General features: G+C 37.5%; 1 protein-coding gene across 1 annotated transcript in view; it reads right to left on the bottom strand.

The window, feature by feature from the left end:
* The window catches only part of LOC139741831 (dnaJ homolog subfamily C member 13-like), a 59478-nt gene extending 42508 nt beyond the window's left edge, over positions 1–16970 (bottom strand). The window contains exons 1-13 of the mRNA XM_071652412.1: positions 16877–16970; positions 15175–15264; positions 13157–13232; positions 10066–10215; positions 9121–9165; positions 7876–8022; positions 6050–6103; positions 5132–5274; positions 3873–4032; positions 2971–3062; positions 1605–1771; positions 884–963; positions 577–643 (exon numbers count right to left, since the gene is read on the bottom strand). Coding sequence (XP_071508513.1) covers positions 577–643; positions 884–963; positions 1605–1771; positions 2971–3062; positions 3873–4032; positions 5132–5274; positions 6050–6103; positions 7876–8022; positions 9121–9165; positions 10066–10215; positions 13157–13232; positions 15175–15239 — 1246 coding nt within the window. The 5' untranslated portion in view covers positions 15240–15264; positions 16877–16970. The remainder of the gene's footprint in view (positions 1–576; positions 644–883; positions 964–1604; positions 1772–2970; positions 3063–3872; positions 4033–5131; positions 5275–6049; positions 6104–7875; positions 8023–9120; positions 9166–10065; positions 10216–13156; positions 13233–15174; positions 15265–16876) is intronic.
* Positions 16971–25148: the final 8178 nt, after the last annotated feature.

The raw sequence follows: 25148 nt of genomic DNA, 5'->3' as shown, positions 1-25148 counted from the left end.
ATCAAAGACACAATTCCTGTATGAGGCATTTACAAGAAACATACTTCTTGCTTGTTAACTGAATACAATAATATATACCACTTGTTCATACTGTAGTTGTAGTCTCCCTATGTGCTGCTTTTTTGTTTTTATTCTTTTACTGCTCATACAAAGTACATGTCATTCACTGAATATGTCTACCTCTGCATTAAAACTTCCTCCTTTCTACCATGACTGCATAAGACTAGTAAAGAGTTTTCAATATATGACCTGTAATTCATTAACTCATTAACACTTAGTCATATCCATTAACTATGCCTTATGACAAAGTTTATATAGAAATCTATTGGTATCAGAACCAGTATGTACATTAGTTGTGCTGGGCAGGACAACATGACATATTTTCCTTAATAGATTATGGCACAGAAACTGATTCAACTCGGAAAACCAAATAATACGACAATGTAATGTAAGAAATGAAAAGGAATTTACATCCAGAAAACTCGTACAGAGTCTAAAGCTATGCGCTAATTGAAAGATAATTTTCTTGTAGTACCAATGAATCCTAAAAGGGTTTAATTCAAAATGAATTCTGACCTTCATGAGCTAGTAATGCCAGCAGAGCACCATTGATCAGCTTCTCCTTGTTTTCTGCAAAGAATCCCTGGTGTGTGAGAAAGTGAGAGAAAGATAGATCAAAGAGGGGATGAGAAGACAAAAAACTGGTAGTATTACTAAAATTAATAGCTATCATTTTCATCATTTAGTTGCATTGACAATTTATATGTTGGCAAAGTTGCCTGTCGAGTTTTGTTGGAATGTTGTAATTTTTTTTTTTTTGCTCGTTGTGATTTTTCACTCATCAGTATGAATGGCCCTAATATCATCGATTCAGACGACTTACATCTTGCGTGACCGCATGAAGGAGACCGCTGTATGAGATGTTGTTGTTGAATCGCATCACTGCTTCATCAAAGTTGTTATCTGGAGGCAGCACAGAAAGAGGAAAATATCACACATTAGTATCATACCAGAAAGGGTACAAATGACTCATTACATCACCTTCACATCGAAAGAACAGATGATTGAAAAAACAGCCCTCCAACTCAATGACTTTTATTTCTAGTCCAACACCAACATATTGTGATATATTGTCCATCACTTTAACTGCCCTGGCCTGCCTTGTTATGACTACATGGTCTGCATTGACACACAGCTGCTAACAGTCACTGGTCAATTTCAGGGAGATTCCTGAGAGCTATCAGGGAGGTACCTGCAAGTTACATGCATCTCAATAGGCAAACATATTTCCAAATGAGGGAAGCTTTCATGTTCCTCCTGAAGGATGTGAAAATGGAATCACATTTTTCAAAGAACTTCTTGCAGAATCAGGAATATGTGGCATCATAATCACTACAAAATCATTGTCATAATCACCATAATCACGATAATGATCCATTTTGCTTTTATCATTCACTGTCATGATTAACATTACATTAGAATTACCACATATTGAACATGATGTATTCACATATAATTCAACATTTCATATCCTTTCAATCTCATTCAGCTTTTGGATGGATTTCTCAGATACCAGTTGAGTTGCCATGGAGATAAGAACTCACTGTAGGGGACGGCGAGGAATCGGAGGTGATAGCTCTCCACCTCTTCGTCCACGGGGACGTAGAGCGGCTGATGCCTCTGACCTCTGTCGGTGAAGGTCATCTTGACGCAAACGTCCCTGTTTCCGCTTGCCCTGACGCCGTCTAACACCCCTGCTATGAGGTTGTCCCTGCGAATCAGAAGCAGCATTAGGAAGGTGAATCTAAGACTCTAGTATCTTTGCTATTTCACTCTGATACCACGACTTATATCATTGCTGGGCTGACAAGACCTTGTATCTCAAATTTCGGTGAAAATGACTTTCTTTGATTAATGGGCAGATAATCAGTTCAGTGATGTCCTGTCCAAATCCTAGCTGTCATACCCCAAACACGAAGCCACCATGGCATGTCAAAGGAAAGGCTATCCCATTTGATATAGTGCTTTGGCTGCCATATTTTTTTGCTCTCCTGAACATTTGACATTTTGTAGATAAGCGGTCTTGTCGCCCAAGCGATATGTTTGATAAACATCTAGCAGTTTTTCACTAACTGATGGTCTCAAATCCATTATAACACAGAAATCAGTGGAACCTCATTGTAATGAGGTCAAATATAGCGAGATACCTCACATAACGAGGTAAATTTACAGGTCTCATTCCTTTTATATTCTCTTGCTTTTATCCCTCATGTCACGAGATATCTAAAATAATGAGAAAATGTCAGAAGTCCCAAGCAGCTTGTTATAATGAGAGAGATTTTAAACCTAAAACAGACGGGAGACTTCCAAGCACCCTCCCCCTTCTAGTATTTTCTTTCGCTGCCCCTCAATGGCTACAGCTTTAGCATTCATCTTTTGTGTCTTTTTTTTTTCCTCTCATGTTTCCCGCACATTTTAACACCCACTTTTGTGCGAGACAGACATATTGTCAAGGTGTCTGACTTTTGTGTCAGTTCACATGTCCATCTAAATGTCTTATTAGGCATTAACCTGTATGGAGCCCTATTGGCAAGCAACACCTATTTCCATAAATGAATAGCGCTAGCATTTCCAAAAACCACTTTCACTTTCATCAATATATTCATTGTGATACCATTAGTGGGGAGCCAAGCATTCATGAGATCCATACGGAGACCTACAGTGTTGAAGATCATTCAACAATAATGCACACTGGCAATTGTTTTCCTTCCCTAAAGGCAAAGCACAAAGGTGCACATGGAAAAAAAAAAATACAACACACAGCTATCTTCAAACAGAAAGCTGTAACTCTGTTTAGTTGTTGTAGTTTTTTTGTTGATAGATACAAGACTTATAGGGCACCTAAAACAGCAATGATGATGTAAAACATGACTCACTGAGGAGCGCATCTTAAAAAATCAATTTACTTACCTATCTGTTGACGTGTACTTCCTAATTTGACCCCTGACATACTCTAGATAGAACATCTGAGGGTTCTCTTGGCAACGGATTATTGCAAATATCTGAAAAGGAAAAAAGGGGGACATAATAGAATAATAGCTTGAATGGGCCAAAAGACTCTAAACATAATATAAACTGATTGAAATGTTCCACTATATTGAAAGCAATTGCTTGGCACTCAAGTTTCTCATGCTCTTTCTCTTCAGAAAAATGTTTTTTCCAACATATATTCTTCTTAAAATTTCATCATAAATATCCCTCAATCTGCTGCAACTTCAGCTGTGGTGAATTAATTAGCATTAACGTTTATAATACAGGGTCACAAAAACATTCAAGCGATTCAAACTGCTGATCACTGATAATTATGACTTGAATTCATTTCATTTTCGCTGATTATTCATGACGCACCATGCCAATCTTCAAACTTCAAAACAATGGCCAAATGTTAACATTTTACATGCACAATCTGCACTTCTTCATGGTTATCACTGTACATTGTATGAAGTTCATACTCAAGTAGTTTTGTTTTGTGTGTTCAACACATGTCATGAAATGTTTCTTCTACTACCACTACTACTTCTGTCTGTCGCACCGTTGTCTACTTTTGTCCTTAATCTTTTCTATTATCTATCATCATGTCCTGCACTATTGTAAAACTAGAAACATTCATGGCATGAAACTTTTGCAATCATTGCAGCCAATGGCCATTCTTATGTCATGAAACTTTCGCGAATCACTGCTGGCATTCAGTGCACTGGGTAGACAAACACTTTCGCGTGCATGTCACTTTCGCGAATCTTGGCTTCTCAGTAAATTCACAAAAGTTTCATACACACATAAATTTCTGGATTTACAGCACTTTCTCCACTCACATCACAGAGAGGCTTGACGGTGACGACACTGTAGCTGGCGGGGTCCCTCTCCACGATGCATGTCTCTGTCAGGCACAGCACCCTTCTCTGGGGCTCGTTGTGCCGCGGCGTCCACTTCTGTACCCCAAACTCTGCCAGCGAGGTGAGCGCCTCATCCCCACTGCACAACAGGCAGAAAAGTCAGTCGCCAAGCAACCATGACAATGTTCAGTAAGTGGTGATGTTTTCAGGGCAAAACTTTCATGGACTGATACAATGCGGTGCATATGTAATGTATATTTGAAGAGTTTCTTCCCAAAAGGTGCTAAATCCAGTTTTCGAAGGCAAGGAGGAAAAACCTTGATATTTTTTCACACCCTTCAAAGTGTTTTCAGGCAGTGATTTCATGTCTCATAGGAGTACCCAGTAATGGAATGAAAATATGCCTCAAGAAAATCTCTGTGTCCACACTGATTTCTAAAGAATCAATATTTTGGGGGATTTTGTGGATTTACCACCTTTTGAAACAAAAATTTCAGCCTGGTTATGTACAACATGTAAATGTTGTTACAGTGACTAGTTCCTGTCACTTTAGGTATTTTTTTTTTCTGGGACAATTTGCTATCTCAAAACATTCTCTTCCTGTTTCCTCGATCTCTCTACAGAATTTATAGGCTCATAGAAATGGAATATTTCATTGTTAAATAATCAAGTTTCATAATATAGGTCATCATGAAAGCTACACAGCTAGGAAAGCTAGCCAGCCTGGTATCACTCTGGGGGGTCAAAGTGCAGTCAAGCATAAACACAGGCTTCTGATTGGCCCCAGCTGGGCTTAGCATCTTTTGGAACAAAACAGACATGGATTTAGCACCGAACAAAAAAAAAAAAACAATAAAAATAAAACAATGTTTTTTTGTTGTTTTTTAATAAACACTGTAATAAATACTGTAAAACAATATTTTCGCGGCATGAAATTTTTGCGAATTGGAGCCAACGACCTCTTCCATGGCATAAAATTTTCGCAAGTTGCCTGTAACATTCAATGCATATAGTGTAAAACAAGATTTTTTAACTTCGTGAATCTTGGCTCTCATGAAATTTGTGAAATTAAAATATGAACAAACATTCCTCGTTTAACAGTAAATCGTGAAGGCTAATGATTTTGTTCAGAATTTCTTCTACCCAGCAGTGACATAACAAAAGGAATATCAAAGCATATCAACATATCAGACTAGTGTATGATATGAATTCCTGATGGGAATGAAAGCAAAACGTACTTGTATTTGCCTAGCCTGTTGACGTTGAACTGCTCAAACGTGATAGGCTCCCGTCGTATCCTGAGGATCACACCAGTGTATGTGGCGGCAAACTCCGTGGCTTGCTTCATCAGTTGGTCCTTCTGCTCCGAGGCAAACAGGTGCTGGAGGAAAAAATGTATGGTCATTATTAATAGCTTTAATCTCAATTGAAAAAAAAAACAACAACACCAAATAAACAAATAAATCCCATATTTGATTGCATATCTACATTCAACTCTTAATATGCCACAGCCACAAGTATGCACCAAGCAATATGCAAAAAGTTCATAGTGGTGTATTTCGTCTGGCATGTTAATTACAGAGTCATAAACGTGTAGTGGGATGTTTGATGTTGCATTCCATTTTCTCAACATTCAACATGAAAGTCATACACACTCATACATACAGTGTACTAACTCCATGATTTTGTTGCTTTTGTTTTTGTTTTTTTCATAACATCATCAGTAAGTATAGGATCCAATGGTATCAATGACAAAATTGTGTGACGGTTTGAAATCCTCCAAGCCTTCTACTGTTCTCATACTCCGGGTGCTACAAGTCCATTTTCCCGTTCGTCTTAAAGAACTGTCAGTCTGGTGAGCTGGAGATGCTTTTGCCCATTTAATAAGTGTGAGGCCCTTGCCCAAATACCCATATGGGCAAGTGGAAGGAAAAGGATTGTTTGTGTGTTTTTAGAAATGCCCCGATAGTATTCTAAACTCACAAAATTGAATCCATATTAAAGTTTGGGGATAGCCTGTGATGTTTTTACTGGATGATTTCATTGAACCGTAATGTATACATGTAGTTATCAATTTTGCCCCTTTGGGAGGATTTTGAAGATTTTTGAGAAGAGACTTGCAAAGCCAAATGACCCTCCTGGGTACAAATACTCACCAGTCGGCTAAATCCTCCCTGAGCGATGGCAAAACCTCCAGGGTAGTCCGAAACCTTTCATGGTAAACCGAGAAAACAAAATCATTCATTGTAGATAAATCATGCAAGATATAAAGATGCAAAATCTCACAAGCCACCACAATGCAAGACTGTTGATAACAGTTGCTCACAATCATACACAACCTATAAAATATTCCTGATAAAATCCTCAGACATTACGATCACTAGAAGGCCCGTGATAAATTCAACATGTACATTAATGTCAGAGCTCTTAGCAGTCTCTGCAACTTGTGCACAATATTCATAAAAATTGAATTTGACAGACATTATAGCTTGAGATCTTCCAATGTCAATTAGATACGAATCAATACAGCAATGTGAGCCTGAGTATTAAAAGGTACACATTTTCCATGGCCCAGTATCCATCCTGAAAGGGAACAGTATTCTAATCATCATGCATTATTCAAAGTTGTACTGGTGGTATAAGTGGATGACGCCAGTGCTAAACCTGAGTGAAATAGCCAATGGAATGCGTAGAGTTGAGCCAAATATCATTCAACAAACATACGAATGTGTTTCAGTTCTTCATGGCTCTTCCTTCTAGGCATCCTACACTTCTTCGGCCTGTCCTTCTCTCCTCAATGATTACACCACTTCCAACCTTCTGCCTTTTATCCCTGGCAGTACCTTTTATTCAGATTTTGATTCAGTCATCCTTCTAGCAGGTCAATCAACTTCTCAGTATCACCAATGCGCAGAAAACTTCTGTGCACGCTAAAAAGCCTTGCCACAGATGCACTGTGGGATTCCTCGGTGCCATTGTCACTTCCAATTATCTTGCGCATGTCTTTAGTTCCCATGTAATTCAATGTAATTTTCGTCTGCATTTCTTTTGTTACTGCTTTTTCCTTCACTTAATTCAACTGAAAAAAAAAAAAGTTTAAAATTTCGTGATTTTACGGATTTGCGGTGACTAGATTCATGGTTCAATACTGCATGGCTTCAATGTGCTGGTCACATGATGGAATGTGAAGAAATCTGCAAAAACAAATACCCCTGGATAAAGACAGAATGTGACCAAAGTGCATATGCACCCAAATCCAGGGCAAGTTTGTCCCCCGAGCTATCCCATAATGCATCTTAAACGCTGCTCTGCACACAGCACCTAGGTACTGGCGATACCGATAATTATGAAGATCTGTTTTCTCTGTGACATATTTCTAGCAAATGTCACCTTCTGTATCCCTAAGATTATAACTGTTGATCTAAATTTTTGATCAAGCATGTCAGAATAACAAAACCAAAATCAAAATCAGTCAAATCCAATTGACTATTTGCAGTCCCACTGGTTTTGTTTTCAGACGTATGTTCAAAAATTGTAGATCTTATTCAGCAGTAGTGATCTTTACTCTGCAGAGGGTGTCACTTGATAGAAATATATTACGACACATCTTCTCCCTTCAGCATGAATTAATCTCTTTTCTTTCATCTGCTTTCTCTTTCACCATTTCCCCTCCAGTTTCCCCCTCCAAGAATGTCTAAACTGTCTATAAAACTGAAACCTCACAGAATGCATCACAGCCACTTCTTCCGGTATCTCTCACCACTGTCTACTATTCTCATACAGCTCCAGCCAGCATTTTTGCAGAAATGGGAAAAGTATGCTTGCCGGAAATCATTACTGTCCCTGCCACCACCATAAAGTAAAACTTTCAACTATTTGCTTTTCACATATAGGGCAAAAGTAAGCTTGCTGGAAATCATTACTTTCCCTGCCACCACCATATAGTAAAAACTTTCGACAAGTTGGGTGGACAATGACTAACCTGTGTGAAACCCTCGATGTCCTTGTAGTAGTAGGAGCAGATGACCCGCCCGGACGCAATGTCCTTCTGGTCAATGGAGCAGGGGGTGACCTCCAGCACCACTGACTTCCTGTTGTCACTCCAGTGGTGCTTGTATGCATTGTATCTCTGCAGGTGGAGAAAGATGTTGTTTTCTTTAACCCACTGAATCTTAGAAACATAATTCTGTATAGTTTGTGAAGTCATGCTATATCTTTTTATCGAATTTCTTTCGAAGTATTCATTGCTAGATATTCATAAAGGAGAATACAAAAATAATCTTGTCATTTGAACCCTTTGTTTTCATACATACATCATGGCTCGACACTAACTTTTTTGTTTGGTGGCCCGATGGGGCCACCAAAATCCTAAATTTCAAATTTGTGGTGGCCCGAGAGAAAAATTTGGTGTCCCGAAAAGAACAACAATAAAAAACATTAAAAGTCCTTTTTTTATGAGTCACATATTTAAGATTTATGATAGTAAGAATTAGAAGTTGGACATATCTACTCATAAATAAACTTCAACAAACTTGCAACACTCACTCTCAGGCATTCATTCAGTCCTTTTCATCCATCCTTTGAAAAAATTTAACTGCTAACTTCCGGCGCAAAAAGTTACGAATTTATTGACATACTTTTCAAAAAATTTTGGTGGCCCGAGACGGGCCACCAAATTTGCCCTTTTTTTTAATTTGGTGGCCCGACTTTCATTTTTGGTGGCCCCGGGCCACCGGGCCACCGTTAGTGTCGAGCCCTGCATACATGTAATTGTGTAAGTTAAAGAAACTTAAACCCTAATAAAAGTAACAGCTTTTACAGTAATATGAGACTTTGAAACTGAAATCTCAACCCGTCCATCAGACTTTATAGCAGTATTTCATGGAATGTGTTCTGTCAGTGTAAACACATGGTACAGAGTTTGATTGTAATCTGCAAAATATTGTTCCTGTTCAACCATGACCTTCTTTTTGTATTTGTTTTCCAGGAACAGTACAGAATCCTAGGATGATAAAGTTCTGCTACGTGTTCTCTGTCTTCAGCCATAAAGCAGTACAAACACTCCCACAGACAAATTAGGACAGACAGACACACATGCACACACACACACACACGCACACACACACACACACACACACACACACACACACACACACACACACACACAATCATATGAACACAGGAAGTGCAAACACATTCACAGACATACACAAACACACTCACTTACTTGATCAACCGATGACTTGCCCCCGCCAAACTTTGCTCTGTGTTTCTGCATCAAACATGAATGGCAAAGATGTTTGAATATCATCAGTTAAGGTACAGAACAAAGTCAAAAGGTCATTCACTGAATACACAGGTGTTGTAAAATAAAGTACTGATTCATCGTGATCTTCAGAGCTTATGGGACAATTTACATGTATGACACAATGAATAAAAGTAACTCAACCATAATTTTAGCTGGTCTCAAATAATGGCAGAATTGACATAAGGCATCAAAAAAAGAACAGTACGAGCAGTAGTAGTAGTAATAGTAAACGTAGTAGTAGTAGCAGTAAACGTAGTAGTAGTAGTAGTAGTAGTAGTAGTAGTAGTAGTAGTAGTAGTAGTAGTAGTAGTAGTAGTAGCAGCAGCAGCAGCAGCAGTAGTACCAGTAGCAGCAGTAGTAGTTGCAGCAGCAGCAACAGCAGTACTTCTAGAAGATGTTGTTGCAGTTATTGTAATCTACTAGTAGTAACCATGATATAAAACAATAGCCATACAAACATAACAAATGTATTGAGGAAATTCTTACCATAAATAAATAAATAAATAAATAAAACATGATGATTTTAAGTACAGCCAATTTACCAAAAGCTAAGTATCAATGTCTGAACTCCACAGCATATACCCACTTGCAACAACTATAACTTCGTAAAATATTTTTTTATTATTGCAATTACAAAGACACTGAAACAACAAAATTAAGGAATTGAAGTTGTTGCCATGGTGTGGCGGGAATGGTGGGAAGTAACAAGCTTGGTATGTCTTTCACACAGTGGTTTACTTGTGGTCATCAGTAAAAATCTATTGGGTGCTGTCGCTCTGGGGGTTTTCCCTTGTTGAATTTGTTGTTGCTGACATTTATCTATTTGTTTGCTTTGTTGTTGCTGTTGTTATGAAATCCTCTTACCAGGGCCTCGGTGATGACATCTGGCCGGTGCTCAGTGGAGAACCTCATGGTCTCCTGCTTCTTGCCCCCTTTCTTGATGGAGATGATGAACTCATTGTTGAGCTGGGCCTTGGTGTTGGGGGCGATACCAAAGAACTCTTTGTAGGGCCACTGCGGGGAAGACGAAGAAACAACTCAAAATTTGGACAGATCTGCATATCATTTACTGGCCTTTCTACATCTTTGATATCAAATTGCATTGCTAATACTCCTACAAAAATGTTGAACTGGAAATTTTGACAAAAACAAATGTAAAACATATGATAACTGATCCATTCAAAGCTGATTCTTGACAAACTCATTCCAGTCACACAAGGAAACAGCTTTACACACGAAATCTTAGTTGTTCACGTGTTATTCGTTTATTGCTATTGCTCTTTTGCAGAATAAAAATCCTGCACGACATCAAAAGCAAAATGTACGAAATTAATATTAATATTAAAAAGAAGAAGACGGAAATAGTCAGGGAATGGTTCATTCAGAAAGTGCACCAACAGACTTGCAATTCTTACTTGGAGTCCCTACACATCTACAGTTGTATGATGCTGTATACATGGTATGTCTTCACTGTGCTCAAGGGTGGAGAAGTAAAGGGTTATATGTTTAAAACAAGTAATGTTACATGACAGTATAAGACTGAACAAACCAAACAAGCAAAAAACATGTGATTGTGCAAACTACCCTGTGTCTCATTTGCACCATGTGCTATGCAATGTATCTTAAACTTGTACACTGAAACAGACATTTCTATTTCCATGCGCTACAGATAACAGAAAGAAAGTTAGTTTTCTCATTTGAACCATTCTGATAGGACATCAGTAGGCTCACAACTTCTTACAGCAGTGCCTATAAACGGACTATTACAAAATCTACAACCTCTTTGACAGCTTTTGCTGGCAGAGTCCAAAGTTTACGCTCTATTCAGTGGACTATGAATGATAAACCCTGCACTGCAAGCAAAGAAAAGGATAAACAAACACAGACTAAATATCCCATGACATGGATGCCATACTACCAAAATAAACCCTCTATTTACATCACGAACACTAAACGTCACAACTCACATGTTTCCATGCTAATGCAAAACATCATATCATCTAATTACTTAGGACTATGACTTTGGACGATGACTTTCCAATCCTCTGGACTATGCACTCAATTCTACCTACCCACTGAGTGCTCGATGCATGAGATAGTCAGTAATCTGCATTCTTCACACATTATTGATCAAATGATTGTGATATATGTATGTTGACATGACATGTTCTCTACTTTAGTTCAGCACAGTTCATGAGCAATAGAATAAGAAAGCCAAATCATTACACTCAAATTTAGTTCATGGTAAATTCCCCCCCCCCCCCCACTCAAAAAGTGCATTCTTTCTTTCAAAAATTGTCCTCTTTCTATCCACGTTAGTCCAGGGACAGCACATAGTAACAGAGCACCACATGTAAAATATTCTGCTCAAAGTATAAGTACCCAGAGGTTTTCCACGAAGGACTTTCTATGATGGCTTCCCAATCACACTAACCTAGTCCTCTTGCTCCTTCATAGAGACTTGAAATATGTTTGCACATTACATTTGTGGTTTTGGTTTTGTACCTACTGTGTATATGACTCATCATTTCCTGTTCATGCATTACTGCCTCTCGATCTTGTGAAGGGTTTTCTGAACAAGGCTCTGAAAAGTTTGCCAAAGATTGCAAGTCTGGAGGCAAATTCAATCCCATTAACCCTAAAGGGGCCGGGCTTTTTTGGCTATGCTCAGACCGGGGGGATGGATTTGGTCTCAAAAGTTGCGTGAGACTTGAACAAAGAAAGTCAAGAAGCCTCGCGACGAGGCCTTCTCGCGTTACAGAATTATAGCGCGAAACCGTCGAGGGGGGGGGGGCGGATTCCGCCCCCCCCCCCCCTCCCGGCCCTTTTAGGGTTAAGTAGTACCATCCTCATTCCGTTCAAATAACACATTATTTTTGGGTCACGATCAGGATCGCAACCCAAGTTTAAAAATGTATTTACAATGTGAAACCAACTAGCACATTAGTTCATGAGGTTTGGGTGGCCATCCAAATTGTAATAATTTGTGATTTTAAAAAAAGAGCAGCAAAGCAGTACCGTCTGAGCGGTGACCACAAAAAAAAGTTGCAATTTTTTATTTCACAATGCACTGCATGCGTCACTCCTTCCTCTTTTACCAGTACACTGCAATACATTGGAGTGGCATTCGCATGCACGAGTAATCTTTGTATGTTAGCAAGCATATCTCATATTCACATACAAGTATGTTGTGTGCAATCATTTCTATCACTTGTTTTTACAGTTGCATTTGTTAAAGCATGTACATTGAGAATGAGAAAAGATTTTGGCTCTGATCAGCATCAGCGGGACCAAGAGGTTGGAAGAAACTTCTATTGAAGGGGGGAAGACGTTGCACAACACAATTGTCTTGGCACTAAATAGTTTACTCAGGGGGTACAAGGTTGACCTCGGGTCAAATTTCGATGCATGCACCAGTTAGCTCTTCCCAAATGACTGCGACCCAAATTTTAAAGTTTTTTACAGCACTGGAGAATGAGGAATCAAAAAGAGGCAATCATGATCTCAGCCGAAATTTTGAATTTTGTTCACAATGAAAACGTACCTATTGTCTCCAATTAAGATTTCAACAAAGTATTCATAAATGCATTAATCAGACAATTCCAACTTCATCAACCTGTATGCTATTCCTCGACAATTACATATCGTTGCTGGGGTGACATGACCTTGTATCTGCAATTTTGGTGAAAATGACTTTTTTGCATTTATGGTCAAATAATCAGTTAAGTGATGTCCTGTCCAAGTCCTAGGTGTCTTACCCCAAAAATGAAGCCACCATGGCACGTCAAAGGAACGGCTGTCCCATTCGGTATAGTGCTTTGGCCGCCATGTTTTTTGGCTCTCCTGAACATTTGACATTTTGTAGATACGAGGTCTCCTATCAGGACAACTACTCACAATCAGACGGACACCAACAGGCATCGGTGTCCTCCGATTCGAAAGGTGAGTCACTCACCTGATTGGTGACCTCCATAGTGCTGGGGTTGTACGTCGTGATGCCATGGCTACCCACGCTGAAGATTCGTTTGTACCTGCCGATTCAAAGTTCACAAAACAACATTTGATGCAAATCTGACTGGTCAGCAATGCAGAACATGTACACTGTAACTTCCATTCAAAACCTCCCATAGAGATACGAACAGATATCACACAGAATATCATAGTTTTGTAATGACAAGATAGGAGCAGCAATTCTAGACAACTATATTACAGTTTGTACTTTTACATACTGATGACAGCCCAATAAACAATTTCACACTTCAAATACTCTCCTTTGGAGGATTCTAGCTATCTTATCAAAGGATTATACAGAGCACTTGCATTCTCAAATGCTAGACTCCAACAGCAAAGGTTAGAAAAGTTGGGGTTTTTCACAACATACATGAAACTACAACGTTGTACAGTCATGTAGGAATGATGTTAACCATGGAGTACTGAAACAAGTGCAAGCAGTTTTTGCGATACAAGGTGTAGAATGCCAAGACGAAGTTTGGAATAGATGATCATATGAGCCTAGAAATTGAAACCTCACAGGCACCTGCCATTTTCTTTCAGAGCTGTGAGGAGAGTCCCAAATAGGGACAGACTTGTAGCCACTTTTATAGAAGTTGTCGGTGTTCCATTGCTGCTGCAGGTAAATGCATTTTGCTCCTTCATATTTCACATGTTATAGTGAATTGTCTTTTATGTACATATCATGCCGACACACTTTCTAGTCATGACCCACCTTATATCATATTTTGTATCTAGCTTGTTTGTTTTTATTTTTTGCTATATGTATAGATGTCAAGTGAAATATGAAAATAAATGTGCATCGACACAAGTTAGAAATCTGAATTTGTTTGTGATTATAAACACACACATTTCAGTGGTACTTCAGTGCCAGCATCTCTTGCGAAGTGCACATCCATGTATGAAGGCATATTTACCACAAAAACAATTTCGCATGTTGCCATATCGTAAAGGACAGACATTTAGCCACACTACTCAGCTCTGTTGACTGTACAAGTGGGGAAACAAAAAGTGTCTTTCGTCATTGAATTGCGCAATTGTTGCCTACATTGCCTTGCCTGGGAAAGGTTACTTTCTATACAAGGAAAATGTAATACAGATTTCATTGCCTTAGTGAAACAAAATAACCATCTATCCTGTATTCAAATGGAAATGGGAAATGGGAAGATGGCAAGTCTTTGATTCAGGCAGACTTGTGGAAACAACATTTCCATGCCAAAAGTGTCATAATAGCGTAATTTTAAGGCAAGGAAATTAATGAAAAGCTCTCTGAAAAAAAAAAAAAAAAAAGGTTTTTGGTCATTTGTCTAAGATTTTTATTTTCAGATGCCCATAGAACTCAGTGTTTAAAGGGGATGGCTAGTAACTGATCAGTGGGAATCAGTGGGATTGCTGAGGGTTGATTGTTCCAATCCTTGTGGGATTCATTTAAGAGTACATTATATCTATTCTTGTGTGAAAACTATTTGCTTCAGAATGGTCTCATATTCAAGTAATGTGCAGTTTAATGTTTCCAGGTAAGCCTCCCTGGTCAGTGACGGGGCATTAATCTGCACATTACTTGAATATGAGACCGTTCTGAAGCCAATAATTTTCACACAACAGTAGATATATAATGTACTCTTAAATGAATCCCACAAGGATTGGAACAATCATCCCTCAGCATTCCCACTGATTCCCACTGATCGGTTACTAGCCATCCCCTTTAATGACCTTGTTGTATGGCCACCACTTCCTAAAAATTGACTCAAATTTGGTAAGACTTTTTCAAAGTCTGTTGATTGTTACTGCACTGCTTATATTCCATGTTGTTAGCCTCTTCAGGGGTAGTAATACATTTTGCTAGAGCAATTGTTGTACTGCCTGAAATGTCTTCTTTTTTTTTTTCTTAATGGGTACAATCTCATCGCTAGTCCCATTCTACCTACAATGTACAATGCTTGAGGTTATACAGATACTCACTTTCCCCTCCAAGAATGTTTAGTGGTGAAGTAACTGGCTACGTCTTTGTTTTCACTCATCGCCATGGTGACAATAGTCTATGTACAGATTCTGGAAGAGAATAACGGTATGAGAAACACATGTACAAAGAGAAAAGTTAAATGAAATGCAATTATTGGTTCAGTGGATAAGACTCTCGACATTTAAATGGAGGCCCAGAGTTCAAGTTCTGCCAAGTGTTTACATTGTATGTCACTGGATGAGATGTTCTTAACCTTGCCCCTCTCGACCCAGGTGTAAAAATTGATACCTGGGTAAAAATACTGGCAGAGCCCTCTGGAAGAGCATTGTTCTTATTGTTCTGACAGTTTCTCACTCGGATAAATTTCCCCTGTTTCATCACACACACACATACACACACACCAGGGAATAATTTTTCAACTCAAATTTGATTAGCAATTTCATCTGATGAACAATATTTCAAATGGCATCCTCTGCACTTCTATGGAAGAAAAGCAGTGGTGTAAGAATGCATAGCAAATTGGGATGCGATACAAGGAAAATTATTCCCTGCACACACAAGGGAAAAAAATGTTCATTCACACTTTAAAAATTACAAGTAGTTTGTCTCATGTGACTGGACAGTACTTTCATGCCCTATGCAATGCTGTGAAATGCCCAAGTTCCTAAAACTGCAAACTCAAGCACTATGCCTTGAGATCAAGGTTTCCTCCACAGTGTTCCAATTTGGCAATTTATGTACAGACTGGTAACAGAGGATATCAAATTCAGTATAAAAACAACAATCTACAGAAATGTAAGGCAACAATTCTCATTTCCAGGTGTAAACTTTGTAAAATATGTAAAAAATCAATGCGCAAAGTGCCACACAAAGGTTGTATACTATTGAAAGTCAAAGGATGAACGGGAGGTATGAGATGAGTCATAGAAAAATGTCTTTTCAGGTTCGAGACCACATGGGATCAGTGTGGAAATGAACAAGTGAACGTATGGTACCAGGTAAGAAACGTATGTAGGCCTAAATTTATATCATAAAAGTAAGCCTTTTGTTCGTGAAATACGTAACTTATACAGGCGCCAAAATTTGTGTTTCTTTTTCATCATAGAGCAATAGCACTCTTCTGACTCAGGGCGCTCTCACAGCATAAATGTGTGAAAGGAGCGCCCCGGGCCGGGGTTACTGACAAAAGGGTGAGTTTGTGCATGTTCTGACTTAAATCAGAGATTATTTGACAAACAGGTGCGAAAGTACACTTCACTAGCGCCGGAATGTTCCTTATCTAGTCCTGTTTCCTAGAATAGCCAGCTAAAAAGGGAACTTACTGGGACAAAGTCAATGATACAGTCATCACCACAAGAAAAGAAGGGGGATCTCATGCAATAACACATTAGACAGTACTTAGTCTAATGTTACACATCAAGGCCCACATCAATTCAATTAAATTAATTACGTCTACAGTGGGACAGATAGACGTGCATACGATACACAAACCGTACCCTCCCCCTGCCGGACAAACGATCAGCTCAGGGCAGGGTGCATTTTTGCGAGCGCTACAAAATACACACACTGCAGTGCATATCATGTCACGAGAAAGTAACTCAGCATGCACCTCCCTTCCGCTTGCATGAAACGGCAACAAACACTAAAGAGTTTTTGAAAAGTTCTACCAACCTACATCATTTGTCTCAAGTTCATACTCACTACGGTGAGAGTCATCAAATCAGTGATGCGGAATGCTCATCTTTCAGGAAGCGTTTAGCTCGGGAGTTTGCGACAAGCAGGTCGCCATCTTCCTACACTAGGAAAACACTGCGCGTGCGCGGTGGGCGTGTGCACTTTACACGTAATCGAGTACTAAATCAGTACTCTTGGCACAGACGTAGCTGAAAAGAAAAAAGGACAGTTCTTTACTCTAGTTGAGACAAAATGACAAGGAAGGCAAACAGAATAAAACAAACAATGACAGAATAAAATCAGAAAAACACGAAAAACAAATAACATTAAAAACCGTCGCTCTGTGTTCAAGTTTTGTAGAAAGTGGCGGAAGGGGCACCTCTTTATTACCTACCCCTCTTCGCTTACAGGTGGCAGAACATAAAGTAGGAGGGAGAGTTAAAGCATTGGAGTGTACAGTGACGTGAAAGTGTATAGAGTGTGAAAGCATAGAAAATAAATCATAAGTCTGTTAAAACTATATTTTTCCAAAATACTGTAGTCATTTGGTGGCCGTGGCTGGGCACGCTTTCTATATCGCTTTAGATATCATTGATGTAAACTCCTCAAAATAAGTTCTGCAATTAAAGTTTGATATATCATATTTCTCTTATACCCGCATTATCTTCATTAAATATGACATCATAAGAAAGCCTGGTTAATTATGTTTGAAATGACACCTCACTTGCTATGATAGGGTTTTCTTGTAATGTGCAAAAAACAGCTGAGTATGGGCCTTTGATAATGTAGTTTTGATGAAAAAAAAAAGGCCACTGGAATAAGCAATGCTGACATGAGAGCACTTTAAAAAACTCCCATCTCCTAGACATTAGATGACTGTTTGGTCGACCGTTATGTTCAATTTTACTCTGCATATACTACTGCAGTCAAGGAATGATAATCTCACAATGCATTGTTTTGAAGCACATCCCTTCCCTGAAACGACAAAGCAAATGGGAATTACACTGTTTGACATACCACGTTTGCTCTATTTTGCAACATTTCACATTTGACTTTTCCTCATACTCAGTTGTACTGCACATTCCAGGAATGCGTAATGTAAACAAGTGAGTTGTCGTTGTAAAGAAAATTAATCATGCTTTCTTATGATGTCACATTTGAATATGAAATGATGTAGTTTTAAGAGAGATATGATACATCAAATTGGAATTGCAGGACTTTTTTGAGGGGTTTAGAAAACAAGTGGTCCAAAGAAGTTTCTTTGAGGTACACCACAGGTGATATGTTGCAAAATAGATGTATGGCCATTGATGTAAACAAATTGTTTGCGATTTAGTGAGGTAATTCCTGAACCACCCCAAGGTCGTCCCTCGATTATCATAATGGGATAATTTATAAAGAAGTATTTTGTGGTCGATACGGGTATCGAAGGCCTTGGGGAAGTCCAGGAATACACCTTTAATATGATCAAATTTATCAATAGCTTTTGAGACTTTATCAAGGAAGACAAGGACTGCATGAGTTTTTTTTTTTTTTGGGGGGGGGAGGGGGGGGGGGGTTTGCCGAAAACTAGATTGAACAATCATCAGAAGTTATCAGAACAAAATATCATGCTTATTGAGAAAATCCAGAAGTCTAGAATAAACAACTTTTCCTAGTAATTTAGAGGTAGTGGATAATAAAGATATTGGTCTATAAGTGGGCCTAAAATGGATCGCCGGGGGCACCCCACATCTTATCGACATCAATATTTTGATTCTAAAACTTCAAAAGTAACAAACTGCTTACGATCACTTAAATAACTTGCAAACCATTTATGTATTACTCTACAAATTCAATACAAATAAAGCTTATGTAACAAAATGTCATGATTAAGAGTATCAAAGGCTTTACTCAAATCTATTAAAAAAAACTTAACATTATATTTCTATTATCCAGAATATTTCCAACTTTATGAACAAATTCAATAATAGCAGAAGATGTTGAGTGACCCTTAGCTCTCTAAATCCATGTGGCTATTTCGATATTACACTTATCCAACAGGTTTTCTCAGGAGTATCAATGAGCAGATAAACCACCTTGCAAATTAAAGACTTGGAGTGGTTCCTTAGACATGGAGCACGGAGGACACTGAATCCTAGTTTGTTCGCTTCTTTTGATTTTTTTTTTGTGCGTATATGATTTGTTTTATGATGTTCCATCCTGTTTCTAAGACAACTGACATATCGTTTCGTTTGACTATTATTTCATGACTAATTTACTCCTCATGAGGGGGCTGTATTCTACAAGCTATTAGGGCTTTTAGCAGTGCCCTCCATTTCCGACTTCTTTTCCTTGATATGATTCAGTTACAGTTTGCAAATGCAATTCCTTAACCCTCTGAGTGCCACATTACTTCCCTCTTCATAGGTTTGTGTGTGAAATTTGTGCAAATTTGACTCATTGGCATAGAAAGGTTAAACTATGCTTTGTTTAATTGTAAATAAAAAAAAAAAAGAAAATGAGCTCCATCCCTCGATGATGTCTATCAAGAGAGAGTTGCTTCCATACTGCGGAAGATTGATGCAGGACCCCACCCACCCACTCAACGAAAACTTTACCTTCAACCGTTCAGGTATTCGCTTGTGTGTTCCACGTACTCAGAAAACCCGTTTCAGGCAATCGTTCATCCCTAACGCCATACATCTCTATAATGCGCAAGTCTGAAGGTCTGTGTCACACCCGTCATGAATACCTTACCCAGATATCAATTGATCGTAATAACTATGGATAATCTTTTTTTTTTCTTTTTTTTTCTTGTTTTTTTTTTTTTTTTTTTTGGTGTATCAGATGTAACATTGATGTAACATTACATTGATGACGTAATTCTGAAATATTTGTGTGTAAGAAAAATTTACTCACACAAACACACACACACACACACGCGCACCCATACACACACTCACACATACAAAATACATACCACCCTTACTCACACCATACCTTGTATTACTCTCAAATGTTATTGCACAGATATACATCTCACCATGTATACATATTTTCGTAACTTAAACTCATATGTTGTAATTAAAGATTGTATTATATTGGTTTTTTTTTCTTTAAACGAAAACATTATATGAGTTATTATTGAAAGTTTTTTATGACTTTATATGATACAGAATATTTAGCCAAAATTGATTTACAAGTTGTATATTATCCATATACTTGGTCTATTTCATATGCTATCCTTATGTATACATTGGGCAAGCAGAATTATATGTTATGCAATATGTACCTTTGAATTATAATGAATTTGTCAATTTGTAATATGTAATTGTATTTTTTTTTTTTTTTTGTCTTGTTCACTATGTGGACTACATGTAAAAAACCAGTGAAAAGAGAATTTCCTTTATGGACAATAAGTAAAGCAATTCATTCATTCATTCATTCATTCATTTCGCTTGTGAATGCAAAAGTCACATTTCATTTTTATTTTGTACTCTTTATTTTCATTTTTTGTATTATTTATATGCAAATGTCATGTTGTACTCTTTACTTTTGTCTGCAATTAAATAAAATGAAATGAAATTAAAAATAAAATGTTGTATTTTTGACATGGAGAATCTACGTTTAAGGCCTGGATCGTGTAGGCCTAAAGGGGATATTCGAGATCGTATAAAATAGATGGAGACAGAGCGGGGAGTATGGAGGAGGAAGAGTTGAGGGTGTATGGGGGGGGGGGGGGGGGGGGGGGGGACAGATGTTACTGGAGAGTCACCCGAGTGTGAGGGTGAGTTTATGATGTGAAACAGCAGGGATCCCACCTCCCTGGAAACAGTGAAGGACAGACATCTGGATCTAGGATTGTTTGTTTGTTTGCTTGTTTGTTTGTTTGTTTGTTTGCTTGTTTGTTTGTTTGTTTGTTTGTTTGTTTGTTTGTTTGTTTGTTGGTTGGTTGGTTGGTTGGTTGGTTGGTTGGTTGGTTGGTTGGTTGGTTGGTTGGTTGGTTTTGTTGTTTTTGTCTATTTGTTTGTTTTTATCTTATTTTTGATTGTTTTGCTTGTTAAGCACCTGCATGTTAAGGATTCCTTATCATTGGTAGGGTCCATCATTGAACGCTGGATGGCGCTCTTGCTTTTGCGACCTACGGAGCGATAGGATGCTCATCCGAGGATATGAATATTCTTTAGGATTAGGGTTAGTTTACCCAGTGTATTACCCTATCTAAAGGACACCGAGATCGATGTTACCCTAACTCAGTCTCTAACCCTAACCCTAATCCTAATCCTAAACTGAATAAACTCTAACAGCAATCCTACAGCATCATGTCCTCGGCTGAACATCGCTCAGCAACATAAAAAACATTATGCTATCGCAATTGTCTATATGATTTGCCAGAAAGTATCATACGGCGAAGGCAGCGATGGTCGACTGCAGTTATGTGTCATGAAGCCATATTTTCAACATTATCAGTCCGCACATTTGCTACATAGGCCTACAACTTACTTATAAAACCATTGTGATTAACAGACTAAATTATTTTGACATAATAAGGATATGCATAATGTGTTGTCTTTTTATACGGGGCTTTCCCTGTACGTATAGAATACAAAGATGTTAGAGGAACCATGTTGTCATCTCTATAATATACTGTCAGGAAGTGTATAATATTTCATCTATGACGAGGGTATGTTTTGATGTTTAAGGAATCTAATAACACCGATGGAAGATAAGGTGGAAATCACAATGTGGGTGGAAATGAGCTGCATGGCGGAGGTATGAGCCCGCCAAGGGCTTTTCTGGCTGTGTTGTTTTACAGCAAGTAGTGTTTTGCTTGCCAAAAAAAAAATTGTTGTGTCAAGACTAGAAAATTCCCTTTTCATCAAAAACTTAAAATTCTATATAAAAAAAACAGACAGCAAAAAGTAGGCGGAGGACACGTGGTTAAGAATTCTATGCTGTTGCTCTTTATCAATCTTACGTAAACAATGACAGTATAACTTTATATGTATGGAACCCTTTTTATTGAAATAACATACACTTTCTGATCATAGACGTATTATTAGTGGTGCTGTTTATCGCCAACCCATGTCAGACGGTAAAAATTTTGTGAAGTTCCTGTCAGATTGTTATTGCTTAATATTTCTCTTATGAATAACAACGATTGTTTCATAGTGAGGGATTTAAATCAACACCGATAACTGGAAAAAAAAACGGTTTTCACAAGAGATATTAGACATTCTATTATTATTTCTAAGGAACCCTTCGTCGACTTTGTAAACTTTCCAAACTAAATCAATTGTTATTAAATTTGTCAATTTTCGGCTATTATTTCCAATTTGGAGAGTAAAGAATGTTTAGGATGTGATAATATCAGTAATTTCATGTAGAAAATATGCATTCTCTGGTAAATTCAGTGGTTTACATATTATTCAGTATACTATGTCACTATGTAATGGACGAGTCAAACTGCCATGATGATTTATAATTTATGAAGATTGCCAAGATTGTCCCATTATTAAAAGGGGCGATAAGTTATAGATATATTTAGATCTGTGATATTCTATATATCGAATTTCCATATGGTTTCATAGCACTGTAAACTCATATCTTACTCTCTTTTTGTAGGAAAATACCTTTGCCTATATAAATGAATTTTCTATACATGGTGGGCATTTTCCTGGACCTGTAATGATTACGACTCGATTAAGCATGATAAATCGCTTTAAAAACTAGAACATTATATGGTATACATTATACGGCCTTGAAGTGGCTCCCCAGAAAAAAAGCGGTAATTGTTTAAATATATATAGGTCTGTGTGTCTGTGTGTGTGTGTGTGTGTGTGTGTGCGTGTGTGTGTGTGTGTGTCAGTATTTGAAATTTATCAATTCCCGTCTTTATCAGAGTAGTTTACTGCGTTCGCTTATAATGTTCATAAATTATTATCTATTGAAATGCTTTATATTGCCGCTAATATCATGGTGTTTATTTCTTATTGTTCGCGAACGACATTCATTTTCTGTATGCCCAATGAAATCTGCAAACTCTTGCAAAAAAAAAAATGAATGAAGTAAAATTTGCAGTGCATTAAAGCAAGTATAATCATTATAACCTCAAAAAAACTAAGTACATGGTCTTTAATAAATCGCTAGATGCACTGCCTGTTGATCAATTGTTAGTGGATATGACTCACTGCATTAGAGAGAATATCATTTATATACTATAAGTTCGTATTAACTATCGATTGCAAAATCAATTGTAAACTCAAATGAAAACATCATCCCGATAACATTTGTAAAAGTTGTCTCTCTCGAAATAGATGTTCTTAGTATAGACTATGAGCTTTATTTGCCCAAGACTTTCTTTTTTGCTATATTCTCCTTTTGCATAACCTTATTTACATTATACGGATAGCGAGCTTGAAGAACGGTCATAAAACTTTGTTAGAAAGGCTACGTCTTTTTAAGAAACGAACAGGCTTGGTATGATACTTTATGTTATTCTTTTACACAATCCTATAATTCCTTACTACAGAACTTTTCTTGTCGTAACTGAAGACAATTTACGTTACCTTTATGTTGCCTATAATATAAATATATATATATATATATATATATATATATATATATATATATATATATATTGGAAGATATACTATGTTCTTGGAAAAATTATAGTTCCTTTATAAAAAGCAGTATTCATCACGATGATCAAGATGATAAAAGCTTTGTCGCTCTTGCGAAAATTCTTTGCCCATAATTATGATGGTCCTATTCACGTATAACTATGGAAAGCACTTCATGATGGTCCGTCTTTTAAATTCGTTAAGATTAGATCAGGGTCCTGTTGCATAAAACTTTTTTAGCAACCTTAAAAGATTCAGGTTGGGATTTGCCCAACCTGAATTTTTAAGGTTGCTAACCTAAGAATGTAAAATCCGTTGCATAAAAACTCTGGTTGGGAGCTTCCAACCGGAATTTTGTGATTTCAACAGGACAAAAATCCGGTTGGAGTTTTATGCAACGGGCCCCAGAAAACTTTTTGCCGTAGTTTCACAATAGAATGATATCTCAGTACACACAGTCATCATTCTTTTGTGCATTACTGTCCTATCGTGATACAAGCCATCTTTATAATTGACAACCCTTTCATGTTTTTTTTTTATCGTGTGGTCGCTCGTATTTCATTCTGTAAGTCGCAGTGCACCTCAGTTCGACTAATATCATTGTTTGAAATGTGATTTTATTATTTTGTTGTTCCTTCTCAAGTTCCTTCCCCCGCTATAGCTTTGTGCGTCTATCACTTCCCAGTCTTCGTACTTTAATGGTGCGTCTTCTCTCTTAGACCGATCTTTTAAATCGGGATTATTAATAGCTGCAGCGGTGCGAGTTCTTCGTCTTTTCTTTCTTTCTTTTTTTTTCTTTTCTCATTCTTTTCTTTTCTTTTTAGTCTTTAAATGGAGGTAGGATAAAAAAAACCCCAAATAGATATGAATTAAGATATGATTATGTATATACCTGCAGTCATACATCATCCGAGCCAAATATTGCGCAACAAGTTGCATTCGGTTAAATCTGGTTGACATGTCGCAAATTAATATCGCAAAATACAAGACAGCTATATTTCATCCTCCCTGTCTATTCGTTCGTTCCTTCGATATATGTAAATACCAAGGGTAATGTGGGATTTCTGTCATAATATGTAACAGAAAAAACAATCCGTGTTCAATTCACTTTTTTTTCAATTCAGATTTATCTTTTTTTCGCGTATTTATAAACGTAATACAAACTAAACACCCTTACCAATGCAGTTGCAAACAATATAATTTACAAGTATCAGGAGATTAAAAGTAGTCCTACATGACATCCAGTAGATGACGTAACAATGCGGGGAAAGAAACAAAATTTTAAGAGTCTCTCAATTTTTGTAGATCTTTTTAATCTAAATGGTAGAAACATATAGTTCGACTGGAGAGAGGACAAAAAAATATATATATATATACATAAATGCTCCTGCATAAGATTGCATGCATGTATGAACATAATATACACACAAACAGTGCATTACAAAATACAACATACATTTATTTAACTAAGCTTTGATATATGCAGAGGGACTTAAAAAAACAACATAAACAATTTACAACACGCATTTACAAACAACAACCTGCCCCCTTGTGTGTTCATGCATGCGCTCATTTTTTTTTTAATACTGTCTCACTTTAATAGATGCAAATAATAATACTTATTATTCTTATCTTAAAATAAATAATCAACAATATTTGCAGGGTGTCAAGAATGTATCATTTTAATGTGCATA

This window comes from Diadema antillarum, unplaced genomic scaffold (genome assembly GCF_040938485.1).
Source record: "Diadema antillarum isolate AM-2024a unplaced genomic scaffold, OU_Dant_1.0 seq00000956_RagTag, whole genome shotgun sequence".
In the NCBI taxonomy this organism is placed as follows: domain Eukaryota; kingdom Metazoa; phylum Echinodermata; class Echinoidea; order Diadematoida; family Diadematidae; genus Diadema; species Diadema antillarum.
This window is presented reverse-complemented; position numbering and strand designations above follow the sequence as displayed.